This window comes from Corvus cornix, chromosome 14, assembly GCF_000738735.6.
Source record: "Corvus cornix cornix isolate S_Up_H32 chromosome 14, ASM73873v5, whole genome shotgun sequence".
NCBI lineage: Eukaryota > Metazoa > Chordata > Aves > Passeriformes > Corvidae > Corvus > Corvus cornix.
In genome coordinates, this window is record NC_046344.1 from 8,655,494 (window position 1) to 8,674,288 (window position 18,795).

General features: G+C 60.9%; 2 protein-coding genes across 2 annotated transcripts; one reads left to right on the forward strand and one right to left on the reverse strand.

Moving 5' to 3' along the window:
• Positions 1 to 1,182: 1,182 nt before the first annotated feature.
• Positions 1,183 to 6,754, forward strand: PLK1 (polo like kinase 1). Its single transcript, XM_039560473.1, has 10 exons — positions 1,183 to 1,885; positions 2,014 to 2,182; positions 2,260 to 2,404; positions 2,758 to 2,851; positions 3,347 to 3,566; positions 4,095 to 4,253; positions 4,336 to 4,413; positions 4,894 to 5,048; positions 5,484 to 5,666; positions 6,027 to 6,754. The coding sequence occupies exons 1-10, from the start codon at positions 1,472 to 1,474 to the stop codon at positions 6,231 to 6,233; spliced, it is 1,824 nt and encodes a 607-aa protein (XP_039416407.1). The 5' UTR covers positions 1,183 to 1,471; the 3' UTR covers positions 6,234 to 6,754.
• A 274-nt stretch (positions 6,755 to 7,028) lies between these two features.
• Positions 7,029 to 17,868, reverse strand: ERN2 (endoplasmic reticulum to nucleus signaling 2). The gene is made up of 22 exons (XM_039560535.1): positions 17,740 to 17,868; positions 15,344 to 15,461; positions 14,973 to 15,006; positions 14,362 to 14,434; positions 14,194 to 14,266; positions 13,926 to 14,048; positions 13,739 to 13,840; positions 13,244 to 13,505; positions 13,061 to 13,139; positions 12,825 to 12,975; positions 12,337 to 12,458; positions 12,006 to 12,182; positions 11,661 to 11,910; positions 11,371 to 11,461; positions 10,669 to 10,858; positions 10,374 to 10,473; positions 10,004 to 10,203; positions 9,235 to 9,382; positions 8,999 to 9,126; positions 8,681 to 8,852; positions 8,360 to 8,427; positions 7,029 to 8,281 (listed from the first exon to the last, which is right to left on the reverse strand). The coding sequence occupies exons 1-22, from the start codon at positions 17,866 to 17,868 to the stop codon at positions 8,090 to 8,092; spliced, it is 2,982 nt and encodes a 993-aa protein (XP_039416469.1). The 3' UTR covers positions 7,029 to 8,089.
• Positions 17,869 to 18,795: the final 927 nt, after the last annotated feature.

The window sequence follows — 18,795 nt, forward strand, 5'->3', positions numbered from 1 at the left end:
CCCCCCCTCCCTGTACCACTGGGCCAGGCAGTGATGACTCGGCTCGAGTAGCTGAGGGAGCCTGCGAGGGGCTGTGTGGGAAGGTCTCTCAGTCACCAAGCAAGTGGGGGCCGTGCCTGCTTTGTGGGGAGCAGAATCTCCCAAGATGGTCCAACTCCATGGCGGGAATGACACTTGAACTGTGGCTATGGTGACCTGCAGGGCTCTGTCCGTGCACTGAGCTCTCCATCACACCCTGGCACCGATGACCCATGCCTGTGGGTGAGGCTCAGCTGGGGGCATTGGCTCAACCCACGGGGCCAGCATGTGGCAAAAGCACTGTATATGCTAGGCAGGAACATCTGTTCTGTGTTAGCCAGGGCTGAAGGAAACAGCTTCTGCTGGTGGGGAAGGAAGGCCAAATGATGTTAAGTCCCTACCCTCAGCCCATGGGACTGTGCGTGCCAGGAAGCAGAGCAGATGCCTGGACCAAGGCACTGCTGCTGGTTTTGTTTGCTTTTGGGTTATTTTTCATTGGTGATGGAGTTAAGGCATGGAAACATCCCGTGGTCACTTCTCATGGCAAGTGGGGCCCAGGAGCCAGCACTGGGAGTGCTGGAGACCCTGGGGCGGGGGACCATGGGGCAGGGGGCGTCAGTGGGTGGCGTGTCCGTGTGGGGAGAGGAGGCAGTGCGGTCAGGGACAGCCCCACAGAACTGCCACGCTGTCACCCGAGGGGACCGAGGGGCAGCAGGAGTGGGGGATGTCTACGGAATAAAAACCAGCCCAAAGACCGGTTCTCGGGCACCCGCGGGAATCCCGCTGGGAACCGGCAGGACATGGAAGCTGTGGGGAGCGGACGGTGCCGCCGCAGTCCCTCTTCCGGGAAAATCCACGCCGGGTGCAAACCCCAAGGGAACGTCCTTCACGGAGCGCCTCGTGCCCGCGCTCGGGAGTCCCGCGGGGCCGCGCTTGTCTCGGGGCTCCGCGGCGGCAGCGGGAGCGCGCCTCGCGCGCGTCGGGGGCCGGCGGGAGCGCGCGCGGCCACCACCAACGGCCGCCGGTGCCCGCGCACACGCGCGCGCGCCGTGGGAGTGTGTCCGAGCGCGCCCGGCCCCGCCCCCGCCGGCGCGTGCCGCCCCAGGCTCCCATGGTGCCCCGCGCGCCGCGTGGATTTTAAATCCTGCGGCCAATAGGGAGCGGCCGCGCGCGGTAACGGCCCCGGCGCCGCCTTTGAATCGCGGCCGGACCGAGCGACAGACCCAGCCCAGCCCGGCCCCGCCGCTGCACCGGGTCCCCGGCACTCACCGCTGCGTCGGTACAGGGACCCGGGACCCGCCGTTACCCCGGCACCCACCGCTGCTTCGGTACAGGGACGCGGGACCCGCCGCTCTCCCGGCACCGGCACCTACCGCTGCTTCGGTACAGGGACCCGGGACCCGCCGCTCTCCCGGCACCGCACGGCCCCAGCGCAGCTCCGCACGGGCACAGCATGAACGCGGCGGGCGGGAAGGCGGCGCGGCCGGCGGTGAGGCCGGCGGCACGGCCAGCGGCACCGGCGGAGCAGCCCCGCGCGGAGCCGGCCCGGGCGGCGGCGGCAGCGGCGGTGAAGGAGGTGCCCAAGGTGCTCGTGGACCCGCGCACCCGGCGCAGCTTCGTGCGCGGGCGGTTCCTGGGCAAGGGCGGCTTCGCTCGGTGCTACGAGCTGGCCGAGGCCGAGAGCCGGGAGGTGTTCGCGGGGAAGGTGGTGCCCAAGTCGCTGCTGGCGAAGCCGCACCAGAAGGAGAAGATGTCCATGGAGATCGCCATCCACCGCAGCCTCTCCCACCGCCACATCGTCGGTTTCCAGGGCTTCTTCGAGGACGATGACTTTGTCTACGTCGTGCTGGAGCTCTGCCGCCGCAGGGTGAGGGGCCGGGGGGCGGGTGTCGGTGTCCCCCGGGTACTGACTGTCCCCTTCCCCGCGTCCTGCGGTACTGACCTCGTCCCCGTCCCGCACTCCCCGCCTCGGTACTGACCGACCGTTCCCCGCAGTCGCTGCTGGAGCTGCACAAGCGGCGGAAGGCGCTGAGCGAGCCCGAGGCGCGGTACTACCTGCGCCAGACCATCCTGGGCTGCCAGTACCTGCACAGCCACCGCGTCATCCACCGCGACCTCAAGCTGGGCAACCTCTTCCTCAACGACGACATGGAGGTGAAGATCGGTAAGTGGCAGGGACCTCAGCCCAGGAACCAGCCAGCCAGGGCATCTTGGTCATATCCTGTCTCCCTGTCCCTCCAGGTGACTTTGGCCTGGCCACCAAGGTAGAGTATGATGGGGAGCGTAAGAAGACCCTGTGTGGGACTCCCAACTACATTGCCCCAGAGGTGCTGGGCAAGAAGGGGCACAGCTTCGAGGTGGACATCTGGTCCATTGGCTGCATCATGTGAGTCAAATTGCCTTTCAGAGGCCACAGGGACAGGCAATCCCTGTGGTTCTGGTCTCCTTGACCCCTTGGAACTTCAGTGTGATCCAAAGCTCCAGATAACTGTTCCCATAGTTCCTGGCTAAGTCCTGCTGCCAGGCAGCTTCCTACTTTCCCTGCAGGGTGCTAGATCCCAGCTTCCCTTTCCTGGGAACCAGGAGTCAGGCACAGTACATGTAGCTGTCAGTGTGTCTAATGCCAAGTGTGTTCCCTCTGCCAGGAAAGCCCCTGGGTGTGCTTAGAACAGGGTCGCTTCTGCACACAATCTGAGTCTCTTTTGCAAAACTGACACCCTTTTGTCTGGGAATGCCCAGGTACACTCTTCTGGTGGGGAAACCTCCTTTTGAGACTTCTTGTCTAAAGGACACATACATCCGGATCAAGAAGAATGAGTACACCATTCCCAAGGTATGGTGCTTCCCATGAAGGATCTGTTTGGCTCGCAGTGGTGCTTGGTCAGCCTCCTCCTGCAGCCCCTGTGTCTGACACTCCGTGGGCTCTCACGTAGCAGGGGCTGTCAATGCTGGGAGGGGCTGTTTCAGTCCGGGGTGGCATGAACCTCGTGGGGAGGCAGCAGCTCCCTGCCCCCCCCCACCAGTCTGGTAAAAATCCCATCTGGGCTGTTGGCATGTGGGGGTGAATGGACATGGGCAAGTCTGTGAGGTCTGGGCCAGGTCCCCAGCTCATCCCACTGCTGATGAGTTGGTCTTGCTCAAGTCTGTTGACCTCAGGCTTTGGGTACCATTAGGAGCCAGTTCTCTGTGCTGCCCAATTCTCCTTCCCCTGGCTTTTGTCTTGCTTGCTGATAGCAGCACTGGAGCTCTGCTGGGTTATAAATCCTGTTCATTTGTCACTAGTGCACATTGTCCCCTGATCTGTCTCTAAACTCCACCTGTCCCTTAGCACATCAACCCCGTGGCTGCGAACCTCATCCAGAAGATGCTGAGGTCCGACCCTGCCACACGCCCGACCATCGATGAGCTGCTGAACGACGAGTTCTTCACCTCAGGGTACCTCCCCAGCCGCCTGCCCACTAGCTGCCTCACCATTGCACCCCGCTTCTCCCTGGCTCCCAGCGGGATGGACCTCGGCGGGCGGAAGCCACTGACCGCGCTCAACAAAGGTAAGTGTGGGTGCCCGAGTGAGGCTGGGCTGCGGTGCTGGAGAGAGCCTGCCTGGCCTCCAGCAGCATCCACAACCTTCAGTGTGCCTTTCTCACATCATCTGATTATTATGGAAATTTGGAGCATTTTGTGGATGAGGGGGCTCTCCTTGCTCTGCCTGGGACCAAAGTAGGGAGGAAGCACTGCATTCACTTCAGCTCTGTAATGGGCTCAAACTGATGCCCTGGAAGTTCCACCAGAAAATGAAGACCTTTCCTGTGTAGTGCCTGAGCATTGAACAGATTTCCTAGAGAATGTGTGTGGAGTTTCCCTTACTGGAAATATTCCAGAATCCTCTGGACACATCCTGTGCTCTGGAATTACCGTGCTGGAGCAGGGAAGTGGGGCCACATGCCCCACCACGGTCCCCTCCAACCTGATCCATTCTGTGTGCAAGGTGTTGCCTATACCTGGGGTAGGGTGTAAGTCTGGTGCCTTTGGAAACCTCTCCCTCGTCACACATCCACACCCTTCTCTCTCTGTCCCAGGACTAGACAGCCCTGCACAGGAGACCTTGCCGGACAAGGAGGAAGCAGCGGGGCTGCGGGAGCTGGGGGATACTGTCAGTGGCCACTTGGCTGACATGTTGCAGCAGCTGACTGCAGTCAATGCAGCCAAGCCCTCCGAGAGAGTTGCAGTGAGGCAAGGTGAGCCTGGGGCAGCCCATGGGCCTTGTGGGATGCACATGCTGTGGGAAATGTCTCCTAACAAGCTACTTTCTTCCTGCAGAAGAAGCTGAGGACCCAGCCTGCAATCCCATCTTCTGGGTTAGCAAATGGGTGGACTACTCGGATAAATATGGACTCGGTAAATACTGTGGGTGGCAATGCTTCAGGATTTCCTGGTATCTGAAGGGGCTGGAAGAAGCCTGGATGTGGGCATTTCCTAGGTCTGGGTTTTTAATCATCATATTCCAGTGTGTGTGTCCAAGACCTCTGCCAGCAATCTTACCAAATACCCTGGGAGTCCAGAGCAGTGGTCACTGACCATCAGCCCACTTTAAGGTGGACAATGGCTACCTGTGCCTGAGGTCACCAAGCTCTCCCCAGCCTGCACAGGGACCCACGGTGGCAGCAGAGGCTGTTCCTGCAGCAGGTGATGCAATAAGGGAGATGACAAATCCAGAGGTGGAAAAGTGCCACCCAGACCTCCCCAAAGAGGAGACCTGGCAAAGACTTGGTGAGGTGGCCGTTAGGGAATCCCTGAGTGATAAACCATCTGCCTTGGTGCTTCCCACTGCTGGTGGTCCCCTGAGATTGGAGGCCTCATGGGGGTCCCTTCTGGCAGGTTACCAGCTCTGTGACAACAGCGTTGGGGTTCTCTTCAATGACTCCACTCGTCTCATCATGTACAACGATGGGGACAACCTGCAGTACATTGAGCAGAACAGCAACGAGTCCTACTTCACCGTGAGGTCCTGCCCCTCTGCCCTCACCAAGAAGGTCAGTCCTGGGGACAGGAGCCTGGCTGGGGGGGGGTGGTGAGACTCCTGCCAGCTTTGGGCTTTGAGGGCAGGGTGGGTTCCAGGGAGAAACATTTACAATTGGAGGTCACTGGCACTCTGCAGGCTTCCTTTAGGTGGTGACACGTGGTCCCAAGAACAGACACCAGCAGCTCTGACTGCTATCTGAGGCTCATTTATGAGCAGTTTCACAGAAATCTAAGTGCTCACATGACTTGGACGTACCAAAGTGTTCAGCAAAGCGAGTCTGACTTGTCACAGTCAGACATTAATTTTGAGGATTTCCACAAGCTTTTGCAGTGACACCTCAAGCTCTGAAAGATGTAAGGAAGCTCTGGGCCTGTGATAGCAGTCTCTGTGCTCCCTCCCGTGCCTGGGGTCACCCTCGGCCCCTCACAGCCTGTCCCATCCACAGATAACACTACTGAAGTACTTCCGGAATTACATGAGTGAGCACTTGCTGAAGGCAGGGGCAAACATCACGCCCCGGGAAGGGGATGAGCTGGCCCGATTGCCCTACCTGTGGAACTGGTTCCGGACCCGCAGTGCCATCATCCTGCACCTCAGCAACGGCACTGTGCAGATCAACTTCTTCCAGGTGAGGCTCTTCCCAAGGCCGTGGCTCCGGCTGCATGTGGTGCTGCTTGGAAAGTGGCAGGAGGGGATGACCTGAGCCAAGGTTTTGCCCAGGGCGCTGAGCACTGGGAGCTGTCTGTGCCAGTACTTGAGGCCCCCAGATACTCCTCGCTCATGAGGGGCCGTGCTCTCGAGCAGCAGGTTGGCTGCTGCAGCCAGGTGCAGCCATGTCGACCTGGCTGTTGCCCTTTGCTGCACTCTGAAGGAATTCTGCAGCGGGGCCTTGTCACCGCGCTCCGAGTGCTGCTGACATGGCTCATCCAGAGGAGCTGCTGCCCCAAGGAGCACAGTGCTCAGTGACTGTGTGTTCTCTCCCCCCCAGGACCACACCAAGCTCATCCTGTGCCCTCTCATGGCTGCTGTCACATACATAGATGAGAAACGGGACTTCCGCACGTACAAGCTGAGCCTCATCGAGGAGCATGGCTGCTGCCAGGAGCTGGCCCGCCGGCTCCGCTATGCCCGCATCATGGTGGAGAAGCTCTTCAGCTCCAGGTCTGGCTCACGCCAGACGAAATCTGCTGCTTAGACCTTGTTCTTGCTGGACTCAACATCTGTGCCAAACTGCCCACCTGTGGAGGAAGAGGTCTGGGAGCTTCCCTCCCATGGCCCAGATGGTTCCTGCTACTGGGTATGGGCTCATTGCCACAAGGAAGCCCCTGCTGCTGTGGGAATGGTGATGTTCACTTTGACTGGTGCCCAAAGGTTTCTTGCTTCCTGCTCCTAACAAAGTCTATTTTTTAATTCCCTACCTAGTCCGTTTTTCTAATTTCCTAAAGCCACAAGCCCAGCTCCAACCCAGCCCTCTCATTTGAGGTGCCTGGGCCTGCTCTTGAGAGAGCAGAGCAGGGGGAGAGCAGAGCTATCACCTGAGGTGCCCATACATGGCTGTGCCCGTGCTCTGGGCTTTGTTTCCTCTTATAGAAGCTCAGGTAAGGTGTTGAACAAGCCCGGGTTGAGAGTGATCAATTGGCCTTTTAATACTGAAACTACATGAAACCTCAACTTTTGTATATTGCATAACTTGAATAAAGATTGTTTGACACGGCATCCAGTCTGTTTCACTTCCCATTGCCTTGCTGAGGGAGGGAGCATCATCTCTGGGTTCCCCTATGAATGAGGCATCCTCTTACTCTTACTGACAGCCCTGGGCTGGGTTTGCCTCTCACTTGGCTCCGTGACTAATTCTGGCTAAAGAATCAGCACCTGTCCTCTCATGCAGCAGAGTCTTGCAGGAGCCCATTGCCCTGCCTCTGTTGTTCTCCCACCACTGCTCCCTGCCAGCAACTATGGGGGCCCTCAGGCCAGATTATTTTAAGCAGGACAAGCTTTTCAGTTTTTATTTTTTAATTTTTGTAACATTTTGTATAAATATATTCTGAAAAGAAAGCTGGTACAAACCCTGTTACCTGTGTAACAAAATCCCACACCCCAGCACACAAAGGAATCAGACTGTACAAAATTATTGCTGTTCCACATCGGAACTTTGCTGTGGGGCTCTCTGTGCCCATGCACCCAGCTGGTGCTGGAGGCTGGCTCGTTGGGAACACATGCCCATGGGGATGCCATGAACCAGAGCACCCACCAGTCAGCGGCCCTGGGCAGCAGGAGGGGCTGGGGGAGCTGCAAGCATAGGCCTGTCTTTGAGGGAAGGATCCTAGGGGAAAGGAATTCCCTCCTTTGTGCCCAGAGACACTGCTCCTGGACTGCTGTGCCACCTGCTCAGGGGCTCAGGCCTGGCAGAGGTACAGGCTGCTGCGGACCCTAAGGGAGAAACCTTTATTCTCAGCCCAGCTGAGATTCACACCTTCATTGTAGGGGCTGTGCCCTCGGGCAGGTCCCAGCCCCAGGGCGGCTGCTCAGCCTGGCCTGGCTGAGCACAGCCCTCGCTGGGGCTGAGGGGTCAGTTCCAGTGTCAAGACTGGGGGCCTGGTCCTGGTCACAGCTCAAGGCCCCTGGCACAGGAGCGAACACACAGGACAAAGCTTCCTGTCCCTGGTGAATGCCCCCCTGGGACTGATGCCAGCTTGAGTGCACCGCTGTGCCAGGGCCTTGCTGCGGCTGTCCTTGGGAAAACACACGTGTTTTCCTCTCTTCTCCAAGCACTGTGTCCAGCCCAGAGATGTCTTTGTTTTCTGGCCCAAGTGCCTTCACACCTGAGTCTGACTGTGAGTGTTTGCAAAGGTGGGTGCCCAGAGGGTCCCTCAGGAAACCCCAGGTGAGGGCATGGTACTGCCCTGTGCCCACCTCTGCTGCCCTGTGCTCCTGGTGCCCCCACCTGCTGGACCCCCACCTGGCCCCGGCAGGACACCGAGAACCCCGGGCCCAGGCGGGGAGGAGAGGCCGCAGCAGCCGCGGTGCCCTCTGGCCGCGTCCTGGGCCCGCTCAGGTGCCGTCGCCCCTCAGCCCCTGGCAGTAGTAGGAGTGGAAGATGCGCTCGTGGGCACAGACTCGCATGGCCCTGTGCGTGTGCAGGAGCAGCCGGGGGAAGCGGGAGGTGAAGTACTGCACAAAGCCCTCGGGGACGGAGCCCAGGGCCAGCTGGACATCAGCTGGCAGCTCATGGTAGTGGTGCTTCTGCAGGAGAGAGGGTGAGGTGAGAGAGGATGGGGACAGAGGAGGGGGCACGGCCACGGGGCAGCTGGGTGGCTGTACCTTGTTCCTCATGGCCCGCAGCAGGTCACGCACTGACCCGCCCTTGTAGGTGCGGAACTTCCTCAGGTCTGGGGACAGCAGGAGAGACACCGAGTGAGGCGGGACACAGCTGGGGTGAGGGGCTGCCACGGCCCCTGTAGTGCAAGCCCCAGCTCTGCTTCACTGGCCTCTCAAGGAAGGGCTGCCACCTTTACCTGCCCTGCTTTTCAGCTCCTGAGCATAAGCAGGTACCTGCTGGCCAGTAAAAGCACCAGCCCTTGGAGCCCCAGTCCCCACCTGCTTCACTGGACCCAACAATGAGCCCGACCCCTCCACGCTCACCCATCTGCAGTGGGAGGGAGATGTGCATCCTCCAGTTGGTCCTCACCACCGCCCGACCCCCCAGTTCCAGGGCTGAGACGATGGGCCCCTCAGCCGGCTCCCTCTCCACACGGTCACTGACGTCCTGTGTGCCCAAGAGCGGGGACGGGGTGGGTATGGCTCTGCCCTTGCTCTGCACGAGGTGGGACAGAGACCCAGGGATCCCTCACCCCTCCTAAGAGTAGCTCACAATGAGCATGTTGACCTAAACACAGCAGTTTCCAGCACAGCTTTGAGTGCACACCTGCATTCACTGCCGGTGGGAAAGCACAGACTCACCTGGAAGAACTGCAGCTGCTTCTCCTGACTCCAGAAAAAGGGATGCACAAGCACCACAGGGGCCGAGGGCCGGTGCTGGGGCTCGGGGCTGATCATTGCCACAATCAGCTCCCTTGCAACAAGTTTGTCTGGGGGTGAAACAGAACAGCTGAGAACTCGCCCCTGAGCCAGGACCGGGAGCTGCCCCTCAGCCCTGGGCTTCCCCGCGGTGTTGTGCCACTGGGGAAGGGTCTCACCGTGAGCCTCCTCCTGCAGGCAGCTCAGCTGGTAGGAGCCCGCCAGGATGTTGGCCTGGCGCCGCAGGCTGTCCCCAAAGGGGTGCTGTCCCCCTGACACCACATAGTAGAAGATGCACCCGGCTGAGAAGATGTCCACGGCACTGGTCTGCAAAACACAGGGGCACACGGGAGCCTCAGGCAAAGGGTGAGGAAAGATTTACCTTCCACTCTTCTATCCTTTTATATGGACAATTGGCTGCAGAGCTGCTGGAAAATGCATCGCATGGGGCTCCTGCTCTGCTACCTGCAGTGAGAGAGCCCCATCACCCCAGGTTTCCAGAGGCACAGCCAGAATTCAGGACTCCACAGCCCAACAGACATGCAGGGGCTGCTGGTGTCCCACCAGCAGGCAAATGGACACCAGCATGAATCCCAGGACGTGCGCTGCCAGGGATCAGTACAGCAGCTGCTTCCAGTAGGAATGAGATTCTTAGTTCTGAAGAGAGAAACGTAACCTTGGCAGCAACCCACAGCCCCTCCAACCTCCCCACCCCAAATTTCTGAGGACTGGAGCCTGATGAGACACCTGTGCTGAACACAAGGGCAGGGGCATGGGGGCAGCCCTGGAAAGGAGCACAGTGCCTGTATCTGGGCTGGCTTGGGCTCATGGAGCTCTCATCTTAATTGTGAACCCAGCAGTGTGACCTGAGGCCACTGCCAGCGTGGGGGACACTGCCACAATGGGTCCAAGGAGCACCCGGGGTGGGGGTGGCCACAGCTCACTGACAGGGTTCTCCTTTGGGGCCTCCTGCAGCACCTCGGGCGCGATCCAGCCCTCAGTGCCAGGGATCCCGGAGCGGAGGCTGAAGCTCTGTCGTCCCCCCTGAAGCTTCTTGCAGAGGCCGAAGTCAGAGATGACGGCGCGGATCTGCCCGTGGCGATTCGGGACAGAGATGAGGATGTTACAGGGCTTCAGGTCACGGTGGACTGGAAGTGAGAGCGTGTGGTGTCCCCTGGTAGGGCCGGAGCAAACAGGGCTCTGCCACAGCCCCATGTGCTGCTGACCCCCACAGCTACTGCCCAAACCCCAACAGATGCTGCCCAAACCCCGCAGCATACGCTGAGGAGGGGATGGAGAGGGGACTGCTGGCCCTTACCGATGCTGAGGGAGTGGAGGTGGGCCAGCCCGGACATGGTCTGACGCAGCACGGACACTGGGTCCAGCCCACGGCGGTTGAAGCTGGGGCTCTCCACGTACTGGAACCACACAAAGGAGAGAGAGAGGAACTAAGCCTGATTTACTGGGCAAGGGCAAGCTGGCTGGAGAGACACCCCACCCCAGGGTGATGGTGGGTAATGGAGAACAGCCCCTACAGAGGCTGTGTGTGCCCAAGGCTTGTGTTTCCAGGGCTCCTGATCAGCTGCAGCAGCAGCCCTGTGCCTGGGGCTCACCTCCTGCAGCGTGGCGGAGCAGAGCTCGATGGCAATGTAGTGGAACTGCCGGTCCTTCTCAGTGCAGAAGTAGCGGACAACGTGGGGGTGCTCATCCGACTCCCGGAGCAGCTGGACCTCACGGTCAAGCAGGTGGACACACTCAGGCAGGAGACGCTTCACGGCCACATTCCGGCCCTCGAACTGCCCCCTGTGCAGAGTCCCCAGTGTGTCCACGTGTGTCATGACCCAGCCACACTTCGGCCAATGCTGGAGCTCACCCACAGGGTCCTCAGCATGGGTCACTCTGCTGCGACTCCCAAAGCCTTGCCACATCACTGACAGGAAGAGATCTTCCCCAGTGTAAGCTGGGAACTGGAGGGTCTCAATTTTGTAGGAAAATGACATCCCTCACTTTTTACTGTGTTCAGCGCTGGAAAAGGGGCTCACCCAGAGCCTGGGAACTGTGTGAGGGACCAGACCAGGTGCAGGCAGGCAGGGGGTGCAAGGGGGACCTGCCCTGTGTACCCAGTGCCTGCTTAATGAGGGCCACAAGTCCAGGATGGGTGTGATGAGGACCACAAGAAGGTGAAAGTGGTGAGTTCTTCTCAAAAGTCCCTGAACCAGTGGCCACCACTCTGGGCAAGAGCTGCCTTGTCACTATCCCTGTGGCTCCCAGGGAGAATGGGAGCAGAGTGGGGGCAGGCACTTGGTGTCACCCACCTGAAGACAAAGGTTCCTCCAGCTCCATGGCCCAGCATATCCTTGGGGTTAAAAGAAACTTTTCCAACTACAACCAGGTCCGGTTCTGTATCTGCAAGGGAGAGAAGACAGCCATCTTCCAGCCTCCAAGCATTAGTTCTGTATGGAGGACACCTGTTTCTTTATTCATCTGGCCATTTCTTGGGCCCTGCTCTTATGTGGCCCATGCTTATCCAGCAGCAGATCTGGCACCTCCTCCCATCCCAGCTGGGCTGCAGCCCTCACAGCCTGCCCATTCCCTCTGCACCCACCTTCAGCAGCCACTGGGACAGCTGGCTCCAGGCTGACCATCCCATTAGCTGGGTGCTTCAGGTGGGCTGAGGGGCTGGAGCTCTGTGAGTGCTCTGATGCACTTCCCTGGCTCAACTCCAGCTCCCTGGGCTCCTCAGGGATGCCCTCCCTGGAGACTCGGCCCGGACGCAGCATCTCCTGCTGCTGCTGCAGGAGCTGTATCTGCTCCTGCAGCTGCTGCTGCTGTGCCACATGCTGCTGCTGCAGTTTCTGGAACACAAACCATGGGAATACTCAGCTCCATGCCTGGAGCCACGCTGGGGCATCGGCTCCGCTATCCCTCGCCCTCCAGCACCACCACTCACTGTGAGCAGCAGCGCCAGGATTCCCCCGCCCAGCAGAGCTGTGCCGATGCCAGCCAGCACCAGGTCCCAGGTGCCAGATTCGGGATACACTTCCACCTGCTCCCCCGGTGTGGGGTCTGGCTGGAGCTGCCCCTCGCTGCGGACAGCTGGCTCCTCCGGGCTGCTCGGGGCCAGGAACTGCAACACACACCCAGGGCTGGGTGACACAAGAGGGACAGACTGCAGGGCACTTGGGTTTGGGACCTCCTTCCATCCTATCCCACATTGGGGACCCATTGCCCACCCCAAGCAGCCCAGACCCTTCAGTGACCGAGCACCCTTCACCACTCACATCATCAAACACGGTCCTGGTGGGAGGAGCCCTGGGGATGATGGCTTCTGTGGTCTTCCTCAGGTTCTCTGGGAAGGCTCTCAGCATGGTGGTGTGGACCACGGGAGGCAGCTCATGGTGCCCTGTGACAGGAGGGGAACAGATACAACCCTCAGTTCACCTCTTGGTTTCAGCATCCATTCCTTGCCAGCAGCCCTGGCTCTCCTGGAGAAGGGAGGGTCGAAGCATGGGTGAGCCCTGTTTCAAAGGGTCCCTCCCCACCCCTGCATCTTGTCACTCCTGGGGAGGGGACAAGGATGGGCTGAAACAAGTCCCGAGACAGAGTCACCACAGCCTGAGGTGACTCACAGCCTTAATCCCATTCATCCCATGGGGCAGGGCAGGTCGGGCTGTGCCCCTAAAGCACAGCAGCAGCTCAGGTTGCTCCCCACTGGGCACCATCTGGAAGCCAGCACATGGGGAAGTCTGTGCCTACCACGGGTCCGCACCTATGAGGAGCCACTGGTTGTGAAGTGAGGTGATGCTGCCCTGCGGGTACTTGACATTGGTGCTGGGCATGATCTCACACTCCCCAGACTCCCTCATGGTCACGTCGTCCGTGGTGGGGCCGTCGATCCTGGCCAGCGTGATGCCCTGGGGCTGGGGATGTGGCAGCTCGTGGGGCACCGCGTGGCCGGACGCGCCCGTGGCGGCTCAGCCCCAGCGGGGCAGCAGGGACACTCACCACCAGCGCCACACTGCCGTGCACCAGGGAGGTCATGGCATAGAAACTGGTCGCGTGCTTTCCCACATAGAGCGCTGGCCTGAAGGACAAGGACAAGCATCACCTTCCATCCATCCCGGATCAGGGTGGCCGAGCACAAGGAACAAGAATGCCACTGGCTGCCACCACTCGGGAACCACATACAGCAGCTGGGTCTTGGTGGCGGCGAAGTCCTTGACGGACTGGTAGCTCCACTTGAGGACATGGATGTCCTGTGACTGGAAGGTCAGATAGCGCAGGGTCTCCATGGCCAGGTTGAGGTGGGGCAGGCGGCGCAGACTGTCCTGGTGCCACAGGTAGATGCCAACCACAGGTGAGCCGTAGTTCTGCGCCCACAGGACCTCCCCGCTCTCCTTGTCCAGGGTCACCACCAGCCCATCCCCGCTTGAGGCCAAGTGTGCCATTTCTAGAGAGAGCAAGAGGGATGTGGGATGCAGCAGTTGGGCTGTGTCCTCTCAGTTCTGCCACTGGCCATGGGCTGCTGCCTGTTCTCCCCAGAAAGGGGCACAGCTGAGACCTGCTGGCCCTGGCACTGCCACCCCAGGCCCCTGCACAGCCAGAGTCCTGCTGCGAGTGGGCACTGGGGAGCTGGGTGCCATGACTCCCAGGGCTCTCGTGGCTGCTGCAGCTCCCACTCACTGTAGTGGTAGGACTCCTCGCAGAGTGGGGCCGAGTACTCAGAGAAGGTGGCGTTCCAGCGCAGCTCCCGCGACTTGGTGTCATACATGGTGATGACGTACTCTGGGGACAGGAACAGGGCACCAGGTCACCTCCAGTGCCCCATTCCTGGGACCAGGTGGTCAATGGAGGCACGGGACTGGCTTACGGGTCCGTCCGATGTAGAGCAAGGGGCTGGTTGGGCACAGACCATCCCAAGCCTCTGTTGAGAGGGTGGTCTGCTTCTCCCCTGACTTGGGGTCCACAATGAACCAGGTGTCCTGCTTCTTCCCTGAGAAGGAAAATGCCTTCTTTCTAAATCCCTGCAGCCCTGCCTGTCCCCGGGAGCTCCCGCTGGGCTCCTGCCTGTCACCCTCCATGGCTCCCAGGAGTCCCTGGTCAGCACGGTCCCCCTGCACGCCCTAGCGCCTCCGTACCAGTGTAGAGCACTCCATCCGAGCTGCGGCACGGCGAGGACTGCACCAGCTCTGGGATAGTGAATGGCAGCTTCTGCAACACAGGCGGCACAGCAAGTGCAGGGCCAGAGTCACCTCCCCAGCCCAGGGCACCCCAGGGGGTCACAGGATGCCCACAGCCCCACTGACCATCAAGCCTTCTTTGTTCTTTCCTCCCAGGATATACAGGCTGCCATCATTGGGGTCTGGAAGGAATGCTGGCCTGGGAAGGAGGAGAGAATTATAAAACATGAGCTACCCCCTGCCCTGGGCACCCCCAAGGATGCAGAGTGGCTACACTGCAGAATCCCCTTTAGCAGTTTGCTCCAGGGTGAGTCACTGCAGGACTTGACCTTTCCTGGACACCTGCAGCACTGGACTGGGCAGGAAATAACTTCCACTCTGGTCAGTCCTGGGACTCCTCACAGCCACCCAGTGCCCATCTGCCAGACAGGTGGATGCCCTGCCTGTCTCAAGGAGCTCTTGCTGTCCTGCCTGCCCCTGAGCTTTCAGGGGGATTTCCCTCAATTTCTCTCCATGCCAGTGTGTGTAGTCGAGTTGAGAGCTCCTCAGCTCTGCAGCCAGGGGCCAGCTCCTCCTCGTCACCATGTGCCAAGTGCCAGCACCAGGGTCAGGGTAAGGTGATGCCATGGCATGGGCGGCACATTTCATTTCTCTGTGGTTCCCCTTTCCTGCTGTTGCTCCATCAGTTACCAGGGAGCCTCCTGCACTGCCCAACTGCCTGTGGGGGTGACACTCACTCTGCCACATACACCGGCACTTGCAGAATGGGATCTGAAACAGAGAGTGAGAGGCCACGTCAGCAGCGCTCCTGTGAGTGGGACAGCACAACACCACTGTTTACCCAGCGTGGCACTGTCACCCAGCCCAGCCATGCAGCCTGTTTGCCTTTCAGAGCCAGAAGAGACACCAATGGCAGACGCTCATCTGCGCTCAGCTGTGCTTGGGGCCGGGGCTGGGGCTGAGGCTGCGGCTGGCACCTCACCCCAGGGCTGGAGGCACTGGCAGCCCAGAGCCCATCCACCAAGAGCCAGGTCAGGGGATCCTTCCCAAAGCCCAAACATGCTACAGGAGCCAGGCTGTAAGCAAATGCCCCCCAGTCACTACTTACCATCCTTCAGGGTCCACTTGATGTCCCCTGTGCTCTTGCTGACAGCGTGGAGGTTCCCATCCAGTGTGGAGATGAAGAGCAGTGATTCTGGGACAGCCACGGCACCGCCTTGGAGGCTCTAGGACAGACACACCATCCTAAAGAGCTCAGCCAGACTTGGGAACAAGCCCCCAGTCCAGGTCCTCTGCGCAGCTCAGCTCCTGGGGCAGCTGAGCCCACGGCGACCAGCACCACCTGCACCTCTGGTCCCTGGCTCCTGCAGCACCACTCACATCCCACCAGAGCCATCCTGGGGCTGGAGAAGCCTTCCTTCCCCCTCCTCTCCCTGGAATGAGTTTTCCCACAGGTGGGATGAACTGCAGTGTGGCTGTTCCCAGTCACAACCCTGGGTGCCTTTCTGAAGGCGACAAGAGCAGCTCGACCATTGGCTCCTTCCAGAAACAAACGAGTTGGGTGACTTTTCATGCCAGAGAAGTGATGATTGCTTGCCCAGGCCTTCAGAGCTGCAGGTTTCAGCTACATTGAGGAAGTAATTGCAAATTCACCTGGGAAGAGGAGCTGCTGCTTCCACATATGGCGTCCGCATAGTGAGCGCCAGCTCAGCCAGTGCCACACATGCCAGCCTCGCCCTGTCGGCAAACATGGATGGGCAAACAGCAACGGGACCCACATGGCTCTGGCAGTCCCCGATGCCAGGGATTTGGCAGCAGCGCCTGAGCCCCTGGCTGGCCGTAGATTAGCATGAGAGCCCAAGGACATCCCTCAAACTCAGCCCCTCAGTAGACCCCTCACTGCTCTGGGAGCCTGAGCTGGCAGAGCCTGTCCTGGGGGCCTGTCCAGGGACCAGCCAGCAGCCTGTGCCCAGCCAGTGCCAACATGCATGTCTGAGACCATTTGCAGAGCAGACAGTACAGGACCGGCTGTGGCACAGCAGGGCCAGAAGATTCCTTCAGCTGTAACAAAGCACAGAAGCACACACAACCTCCCTCACAATGCACCTCACACCAATCTCCATGTCTCCAGCCCAGTTTTTATTTGTACTTCTTTTTGCTTAGTTTTCAGCTGACGTCAGAGCAAGTTTCCCTGCTCTGGCTTTGCCCAGAGGACATGGTGGGGCAGGCAGGGAAGGGGACTGCTGCCCACCATGGCTCCTCCAGCCCCTGTGGGACGCAGGCGGGATTGTTGCTGGCTGGGGACACGCCAGGCTGGCAGACAAGGGGCTCTCACAGTGTGGCCACCTGCCCGGGGGAAACTGAGACTGCCGAGCCCCCCCAGCTGTCAGGGCTCTGTGCTTCCTTCCCCCCTGATGCTCTGTGGTTTTTTCCATCTATTCTGCAAGTGTTTTGGTGCCAGGGCACTCGGGCAAAGGCCAGGCTGCCTGGCCCGCTCCCGACAAACCACCAGTGGCAGAACTGGGAGCACTGAGTGCCTGTGAGCTGCCACCCTCCCTCTGCTCCCAGCCCCAGTTGCCCTAGCAGCCGTTCTGGCCAGCCCCAGCCCAGAAGTGTGGCTGTTGCTCCCATGGGGTGTTCCCAGGAGCCGTGCTTTCCCGAGGTTCCCACCACAGCACCCTGGACTCTGCAGTAATGCCGCTGCAGCCGGAGCTCAGCCGTGGGCTCGGGGCACACTCGTTCCCCCAAAGATGGATAGAGGGGGACAGCCAAGCACAGACAGAAACTCGGCGCCAGCATCTGCTGCTTCCTTCAATGAAGCAGGTCTACCAGTGTAATCCAAAGCCACCCTGGCACGCTGCCTATCCAGTTGAACCGCCACCAGCTGCTGGATCCGGCTCCGAAGGCACCACCCTGACAGGCAGCAGCTCCGCGGGCAGGAGCAGGGCAGGAGCGGGCCGAGGGCAGCCCAAGGAAGGGGACTCCGCTCCCGGCCACAGCCAGGCCCAGGGGTGAGAATGGAGAACAGCCTCTGCTCTGGGTGCCGCAGGGGCGTCTCACACCGGTGACAGCCCGGCACCCCAGCGCACAGCGGTCAACGCCACCCATGTACGGGCCATGGGCCCCCCCCGGCAGCATCCCGGCCCCGCGGGCACCCACGGCCCCTTCACCCACACCACGTACACCCTTCTGGGTTCCGATCCCCGCTCAGGCACCCACCCTGAGCCCTACGGCTCGAGCCCGCGCTCACGGTGTCACACGCGGGACGCTCCCGCGCACCTGCCCCGAGCGTGGGGTGCCCGTGCCCCGCACTGTCACACCCGGGGCACGAAGTGTCGTGTGCCGGGAGCCTCGCAGGACGCGCGGGGCACACTGAGACACAGGCTCACACTGGGAACCACAAGGGCACCGCACTGTCCCCCCCCCACACCTTTCCCCTGCGCTGTTCCCCTCTCGGGCGCTGTCCCACCTCCCGCACCCCACCGCTCCCAGCGGCGGCCGTACCTGTGCCGGGGGGCGGCGGAGCAGCAGCAGGGCAGCGGCAGGAGCAGCGGCAGGAGCAGCGGCCGGAGCCCCCGGGGGGCGCCCCCCCGGAAGCCCCCGCGGGGCGCGGCGCGCCGGGGGCCGCCCCATGTCCCGGCCAGGCCAGGCCGGGCCGGGCCGCGCTGTCGCCGTGAGTCAGCGGGCCGGGCGGGTCCGGACGCGGCTTCCGCCCCCCGCGCCGGCCCGCGCTCCGCACACGCACCCGGACACCGCGGGCCCATCGGCCTCCCCGCCCCGCTTCCCCTCGCGGCTTCCCGATCGTTTGTACGGGTTCAAGCGTACACGCCCGCATCCCCCCGCCATGGGCACCGGCCCCATCCCGGCCGCGGGCACCGAGCTGAGAAAATTCCTCTCGCGGCAACGCGGGTCGAAGCCCTCCTGGCGGCAGCGGCAGAGGACCGGCTCCTGCCGCCACCCCGCTGTAGCCCCCCCAGCCCCACGTTCCCGGGAGCGCGGCTGGCTGGGAGCTATTCCCGAGGGACAGCGGGGAACAGGGGCTGCGGGGGGACCCCCGCGTGAACTGAATGCTGGACGCCACAGCCAGGGCACACCTGGACACTGAACCGAACAGGAACCTGCCCCCTGGCACACGCTGGGAGAATGGCAGCGCAAATTTGGGGCTATTGCACTGTTTCGGAGATGGGGGTTTTTTGGCTGGGGGGACTGGAGGTGTCTAAAGGTAGAGGCGAAGCCAAGCAGCGCCTGTTCAGCGTGACAAACCTGAGGCTGCTGAAAGCCCAGCACTGGGGCTGCTCCCGAGCTTTGGGAGCTGTTAAATGGGAGTGGGACTGTGAAACCGCAGCCAGGGGCGGGCCAGCCCAGCAGGACTGGGCCAGTCTTGATGTAAAAGCAAATTAAAGCCCAGCTTTGGGCAGGGAGGTAGAGATCATCCTGTAACTCACAGCCCATGCGCATGCAGTGGCACAGGGCAGCAGCACCCAAATCCCCATTCTGGGAGATGGGCATCCACAGCTTTGACATGTCACCATGTCTGCCTGTGTCCATCTTCCCGCAAAG

What these genes read in the sequence shown, in the direction of transcription:
- ERN2 (XM_039560535.1), bottom strand. Translation starts at nt 17,868, where the DNA reads ATGGGGCGGCCCCCGGCGCGCCGCGCCCCGCGGGGGCTTCCGGGGGGG. An exon ending in ACGGCAGTGTGGCGCTGGTG is followed by an intron (nt 12,976 to 13,060) that starts GTGAGTGTCCCT and finishes CCACATCCCCAG; the next exon opens with CCCCAGGGCATCACGCTGGC. An exon ending in CTCCCTCCCACTGCAGATGG is followed by an intron (nt 8,428 to 8,680) that starts GTGAGCGTGGAG and finishes TGCTGTCCCCAG; the next exon opens with ACCTGAGGAAGTTCCGCACC.
- PLK1 (XM_039560473.1), top strand. Translation starts at nt 1,472, where the DNA reads ATGAACGCGGCGGGCGGGAAGGCGGCGCGGCCGGCGGTGAGGCCGGCG. An exon ending in TGGTCCATTGGCTGCATCAT is followed by an intron (nt 2,405 to 2,757) that starts GTGAGTCAAATT and finishes GGGAATGCCCAG; the next exon opens with GTACACTCTTCTGGTGGGGA. An exon ending in CCTCTGCCCTCACCAAGAAG is followed by an intron (nt 5,049 to 5,483) that starts GTCAGTCCTGGG and finishes TCCCATCCACAG; the next exon opens with ATAACACTACTGAAGTACTT.